Raw genomic sequence first — 7,150 nt, forward strand, 5'->3', positions numbered from 1 at the left:
CCTCCCTGTAAAAGTCTGCTTCTATCTCTTCTATCCCAAGTTTAAAGAATTTTGAAGACCTTTGATCATATTGCTCTGCAATCTGGGTTCTGCTAATGATAAAAAATGTCTCCCGTCTTTCTTTGTATTTGTTTTGCTGACACCAGACCCAATCCCAGTGAATCTCTCCTGTTTCCTCACTAACGCCTGACAGCTTAATCAGCTTGGAGTGGGGAGCTCTCTAGCATGTCTCCAAAAACTGATATAACTTTCACTGTCAGTGAACAACAGACGTCTCGGTGTTTCGTAACTAACATTCAAAACATTAAAATGTTCCAGGGAATATTGTGCAAAATGGGTGTTGAAATTTCCAGGTTGTAACGAGACAGCAGTGAGTGCATGGCCCAGATAGCGGAAAATCCCAGTATTCATTGTGGATTCACTGGGAGCCCAGGGGAATCCTGACCAGTCTGGTTCGGGTGGTGTGACCATGGACATCTGCACAGTTTGCATTGCTTTGATAGAAATGAGATGGATCAGATTTCCCAGGAGAAGTCCGCACTGTTTCCAGCCCTTTCTCAAAGTGTGACATGCTTTGTGTTTATTGAGTTGGGAGGTTAATAGGGGGGTGAAAAAGGCAGATGGGACACTTGCCTTTATCAATTGGGGCATCGATTACAATAGCAGGGAGGTCATGTTGGAGTTTTATAGAACTTTGGTGAGGCCACAGCTGGAGCACTGTGTGCAGTTCTGGTCACCACATTACAGGAAGGATGTGATTGCACTGGAGGGGGTGCAGAGGAGATTCACCAGGATGTTGCCTGGGATGGAACGTTTAAGTTATGAAGAGAGGTTGAATGGATTTGGGTTGTTTAGTCTGGAGCAGAGAAGACTGAGGGGCGACCTGATCGAGGTGGACAAGATTATGAGGGGCATGGACAGTGTGGACAGGGAGCTGCTGTTGCCCTTAGTTGAAAGGTCGGTTACAAGGGGTCACAAGTTCAAGGTGAGGGGCAGGTGGTTTCGAGGGAAGTAGAGGAAAAACCTTTTTACCCAGAGGGTGGTGAGGGTCTGGAACGCGCTGTCTGGGAGGGTGGTGGGGGTCTGGAGCGCACTGCCTGGGAGGGTGGTGAGAGTCTGGAACGCACTGCCTGGGAGGGTGGTGACAGTCTGGAACGCACTGCCTGGGAGGGTGGTGAGGGTCTGGAACGCACTGCCTGGGAGGGTGGTGAGGGTCTGGAACGCACTGCCTGGGAGGGTGGTGGGGGTCTGGAACGCACTGCCTGGGAGGGTGGTGAGGGTCTGGAACGCACTGCCTGGGAGGGTGGTGAGGGTCTGGAACGCACTGCCTGGGAGGGTGGTGAGGGTCTGGAATGCACTGCCTGGGAGGGTGGTGAGGGTCTGGAACGCACTGCCTGGGAGGGTGGTGAGGGTCTGGAACGCACTGCCTGGGAGGGTGGTGAGGGTCTGGAACGCACTGCCTGGGAGGGTGGTGAGGGTCTGGAACGCACTGCCTGGGAGGGTGGTGAGGGTCTGGAACGCACTGCCTGGGAGGGTGGTGAGGGTCTGGAACGCACTGCCTGGGAGGGTGGTGACGGTCTGGAACGCACTGCCTGGGGGGGTGGTGACGGTCTGGAACGCACTGCCTGGGAGGGTGGTGAGGGTCTGGAATGCACTGCCTGGGAGGGTGGTGAGGGTCTGGAACGCACTGCCTGGGAGGGTGGTGAGGGTCTGGAACGCACTGCCTGGGAGGGTGATGACGGTCTGGAACGCACTGCCTGGGAGGGTGGGAGAGGCAGTTGCCTCACATCCTTTAAAAAGTACCTGGATGGGCACTTAGCCGTCATAACATTCAAGGTTATGGCCAAGTGCTGGTCAATGGGATTAGGTCGGCGGGTCAGGTGTTTGTCAGGGATCGGCGCAGACTCGATGGGCCGAAGGGCCTCTTCTGCAGAATCTGTGTGATTCTGCGATAGAAAGATTAAAGTCACCAATCCTAAGCTCCCAGAAGAAAGGGAAGAGACTGAGACAGGTGCTGTCACCTTGTCCCCATCCCAAACTCGCTGTGTCCACTGCACCTCGCTCTGGCCTTTCTCTCTCACTCTTTGGGATACGGGAGGCAAAATAAATCAATCAGTGCTGAAATATTTTCTAAATGATCGGTTTATTGATATTAAGACACAAGGGCAGGGATTCCCCAAAATCGCGGCAAAGTGTTGATGCCGGAGTAAACACCAGAGTGTTTCACGCTGGCGTCAATGGGCCTCTTGGCCCAGCGATTCTGCAACCCACAAGGGTCTTCGCTCCCTCCAGGAGACCAAAGGTTAATCGTTCATTCCTCTGATGTTACAGCTGCTTCTTGTCCCGGATGTGAAATCATTGCAAAATGAGAAGTTTCTCAAACAACTCTTTCACTTCCAAAGTCTGAAATTAGAATAAGATGCATGAGCTTGATCAAGCTTCCCAGCATGCCTTCTGATTTTGGTCACATTGTGGAGCCAATTCTGCTTATTTAGTAAATGATTCCGGATATATGGCTCATCCGTGTCATTGTCCTTAAAAACTGGAATCAAAGGCCCATGTTGGAAAATCTAAACTCCGTCTCCGCCAAGAGTGTGACCTGTTGTTCTGCAGTAACGCTGCAATGAAGCTAATGTGTGGCATTTCTTTAGGATCCCTGATGAAGACCAGAACCCTGTGTATGCAACAGTGGACGGTGAGTAAACTAATTCAACCATTGTTGCAACGCTCACCGGGAATTACGCTCGATCCCAGATAACCCTTTGATGCTGTTAGTTTTGGATGTAATTAACATGCTAATAATTTGACCAATTTATTTGTCTGATTTGCAAAGTTTACTATTAAATGCTGTAAAGCTACATCGGACAGAATGAAGGTGGTTGGAGGCTGTCCCCAGCCCTCTAGCTGCAGAGTGTGAGACATACCCTCAGGGTGGCAATGTTACAGAGAGTGACCCCAAAAAGATAAACTTTCAGACATAGAAAGTCCACGGAACGGCCTCCTATATTTCACCAGCGTCTGGAATATCCTTGTAGAGTGATCACATTGTCAGTTCTCAGAGCAATTCCTGGGAATAGAGATGGTTAAGAGTTGACCGATTAGTTTGATATGAGAGTTTTTGGATTGAATCGAGAGAGAAAAACTATTTGCTCTGGCGAGTGGGATAACAAGTAGAGATCAGAGATTTAAAATCATTGGGAAAAGATCGAGAGGGGAGATGGAGAGAAATGTTTTTCACTCAGAGAATTGTCGGGATCTGAAATGCTCGCCTGGAAAATGTGGAGGAAGCTGATTCCAGAAATCATCTTAAAAGAGAGTTGGGCAGGTACTTGCTGTGGAGGGAGAGCAGCGAAGGTTTACCAGGCTGAATCCTGGATGGTGGGACTGTCCTATGAGGAGAGACTAAGTGGGTTAGGATTATATTCATTGGAGTTTAGAAGAGTGAGAGGGAATCTCATAGAAACTTACAAAATTCTAACAGGATTAGACAGGGTAGATTCAGAAAGAATGTTCCCGATGGTGGGGGAATCCAGAACTAGGGGTCATAGTTTGAGGATAAGGGGTAAACCTTTTAGGACTGAGGTGAGGAGAAATGTCTTCACCCAGAGAGTGGTGAATCTGTGGAATTCACTCGCACAGAAAGTTGTTGAAGCCAAAATGCTGTGTAATTTCAAGAAGGAATTAGATTTTGCTCTTGGGGGTAAAGGAATCCAGGGATATGGGGGGGAAGGCGGGATCAGGGTATTGAACTTGATGATCAGCCATAATCATAATGAATGGGGGAGCAGGCTCGAAGGGCCGAATGGCCTCCTCCTGCTTCTATTTTCCATGTTTCTGTGTATGTCTCAGGAATTTACAGGATTCCGGATAAAAAGCAGGAATGTGGGATTGGGCACAATGGCCCTTTAAAGAATCAGCACAGGTTCAATGGGCCGAATGGCCTCCTCCTGTTCTGTGAGTTGCTGATTTCTCTGATGAACTTTATAACGGAGAGGAGGCCTCATGTCTCCCGGGAAAACTGCCCAAGTCACTCCGGAATTTTCTCTTGCTGTCATTCCAAGTTTCCTGAGCTCGACCTTTACCATAAGACCATAAGACCATAAGACATAGGAGCGGAAGCAAGGCCATTCGGCCCATCGAGTCCACTCCATCATTCAATCATGGCTACATGGATTTATTCTGAAGAAACATCTTTGTGTTTTCTTTCAGATAAAACACGGAGCAGCAATCAAGAGGTTGAAGAAGCTCCTTCTGCTCCTTTGGTAAGGAAATGGAAATGGGACTTAGCTGCTGTTCTTTGCTGCATTTTAGATTTGCTGCCATTTCCCAAAATAGGAACCACATCAATTAAAGAGGAGTTTGAATGTTACTGTAAGTTTACAAATCAATCCTTCTGTTCCAGACAGGAGAGTGATAGACAACCTGCTCTGATTTCCCCGCTCCACCTGTCTGTCAGCACAACGTGGTTTCAATTATTTTTAAAGTTAGTCGTGGCATATTTTTCAAATCCATTGGGTTCTGTGAACCAATTTACTGATAAACTGCAGAAAACTGGAGTTAACAGTAACTCAGAAGGTTAGTTTAAACCTGGGGAGGAAGTTTCACAACTCCCCACTCCATAACACACACTCATATATAGACACACTCACACACTCTCACACTCTCTCTCACACACTCACTCACACACACTCTGTCACACTCTCTCACGCAAACACACACTCACACTCACACACAGACACACACCCTGTCACACACACACCCTCATACACCCACTCTCGCATTGCCGCCCTCTCCCTCACGCGTGCCCTCTCTCCTTCATTCTGTCACCATCTCTTTCTCTCTCTCTCTCTCTCAAACACTGACTTGCATAATCACTGCTTATTTATATATTTCAGACATATTTTGAAAAGTTTCCAGTACCTTCTATGTGACCAGGTTGAAGTTGGGGACAGAGTTTCTCTGGGTTTCCAACCTGAAACTTGAGGTGTCATTTTTTGAGGGGTGATTTTTTGAGGGGTGATTTTCTGAGGGGTGATTTTCTGAGGGGTGATTTTCTGAGGGGTGATTTTTTGAGGGATGATTTGTTGAGGGGTGATTTTTTGTGGAGTGACTTTTTTGACGGGTGATTTTTTGAGGGGCGATTTTTTGACATGGATTTTTTTTGAGGTGTGATTTTTTTGAGGGGTGATTGTATGAGGGGTGATTTTTTGAGAGGTGATTTTAAGCCCCTCTCCGTCCGTGAGAAAGACACTGTGGACCCAAACTCTGGAGTGAAGTGAAAAATGTGATTCTCTCCGGCGTGATTGGTGTTTGGAATCTCCGTCCCCTCCCCCCCCCCCCCCCCCCGCCCCCCCCCCCCCGCCCCCACCCCGCCGGGGGAGGAGTGAGAATCACACGGTGTGCGATCAGGAACCTCACTGTAATACATCAGCACACCATTACCCAGCACTCTCTCCAGACCTTACCCCCTCCCTCACGGAATCTTGACTCAGCGTGACGTCCCGCCAGCATCATTTACACCAAGGCTGGCCGGGCGTGAGGCAGTCTCAGAGTCTCCACCTCACCAGAGTGACGCCGGTAACTACACCAATCACTTTTATTTCTGAGAGGCACAAGATTCCATGAGGATTCACACCGTTTTTCCCGTTGAGACTGACACTTTGGAGGCTCGGAATCTAGAAGAGCCTGTGAAGAATATTTAATTCCACAACAAGTCAGGTGCAGGATTCCAAATAAAGTGAAGGAGAAAAGAAAGAGAGAGAGGAGGGATAAAGGGACTGAGAGAAAAAGTGAAAAAGACATTTCTGAGAATAATTTTTTCCAAATCTCCAACAATGATGAAAAGCTGAATGAATGAGACATGTCGGACTTAATTGTCAATTCCAGGGGGGTTCTTTGGCAGTCATTAAGACAGACCATGCCATTAAAAACAATAACTGACATTCCAACACTGGGGGCTGGATTCTCGGGCCCCCCAGACACGTGTTCCTCGGCCGCGCGCTGTTCGCTGGCAGCGGGATTCTATCATTGACGAGGTGGGGGTGAGCTGCCTTCTTGAACCGCTGCAGTCCCTGAGGTATAAGGACATGAAATGTAAAATATTCCCTGGGACTATTTGGAAGATGGGCAGAGGAATCATCCTTAAATGTCCTGGGTGATATTTATCCCGAAAAAACATGACAACAGATTGGTCATTGTCACATTGTTATTTGTGGGATCTTGCTGTGTACAAATTCACAGCTGTAGCAGAGCGACCAGAGTCAATAAAAAGCACACCCCAGCGGCTTGTCAGCATCTTCCAGTGAGAAAGGCAAAGAAGAAGAAATCATTCAGTTATTAATAATAATACCGTTTGATCTGTTGACAGTCATGCTTCCATTCTGTGTGGAAATAAATACTGATCAATATTTCTATTGGATTACAGTCAGGTGAAGGGGAATGCAAATATGCTGAGCTTCGATTCCATTGCCCAGGCACCAGGCAGCCGGCAGTATCACTGACTGAAAGCACAGCGGAGTATGCTGTTGTTCATCGTTCTTAAACCTCAAAACCAGCAACAATTAACCAGTGGGACAAGCAGCAGTCACCAAAACCTCACCCAATCACAATCATCTCTGCCTTTCCTGCACATTTCAACGGCTTCAATCTCTCAACAATATCACAGTGAGATCGTAAATCCCAGATCCTGATATTACTGGACACTCAGACCCTCCCAGACCCTGATATTACTGGACACTCAGACCCTGATATTACTGGACACTCAGACCCTCCCAGACCCTGATATTACTGAACACTCAGACCCTGATATTACTGGACACTCAGACCCTGATATTACTCGACACTCAAATCCTCCCAGACCCTGATATTACTGGACACTCAGACCCTGATATTACTGGACACTCAGACCCTGATATTACTGGACAATCAGACCCTGATATTACTGGACACTCACACCCTGATATTACTGGACACTCACACCCTGATATTACTGGACACTCAGACCCTGATATTACTGGACACTCACACCCTGATATTGCTGGACAATCAGACCCTGATATTACTGGACACTCACACCCTGATATTACTGGACACTCACACCCTGATATTACTGGACACTCACACCCTGATATTACTCGACACGCAGACCCTG

General features: G+C 47.8%; 1 protein-coding gene across 1 annotated transcript in view; it reads left to right on the top strand.

The window, feature by feature from the left end:
- LOC140424809 (basement membrane-specific heparan sulfate proteoglycan core protein-like) overlaps positions 1–6,649 on the top strand; it is a 70,518-nt gene extending 63,869 nt beyond the window's left edge. Inside the window, exons 8-10 of the mRNA XM_072508290.1 lie at positions 2,652–2,695; positions 4,210–4,262; positions 6,425–6,649. Of these exons, the coding sequence (XP_072364391.1) occupies positions 2,652–2,695; positions 4,210–4,262; positions 6,425–6,541 (214 nt within the window). The 3' untranslated portion in view covers positions 6,542–6,649. The remainder of the gene's footprint in view (positions 1–2,651; positions 2,696–4,209; positions 4,263–6,424) is intronic.
- The last annotated feature ends 501 nt before the right edge of the window (positions 6,650–7,150 follow it).

The sequence above is a fragment of the Scyliorhinus torazame genome, chromosome 1 (genome assembly GCF_047496885.1).
Source record: "Scyliorhinus torazame isolate Kashiwa2021f chromosome 1, sScyTor2.1, whole genome shotgun sequence".
Taxonomy (NCBI): domain Eukaryota; kingdom Metazoa; phylum Chordata; class Chondrichthyes; order Carcharhiniformes; family Scyliorhinidae; genus Scyliorhinus; species Scyliorhinus torazame.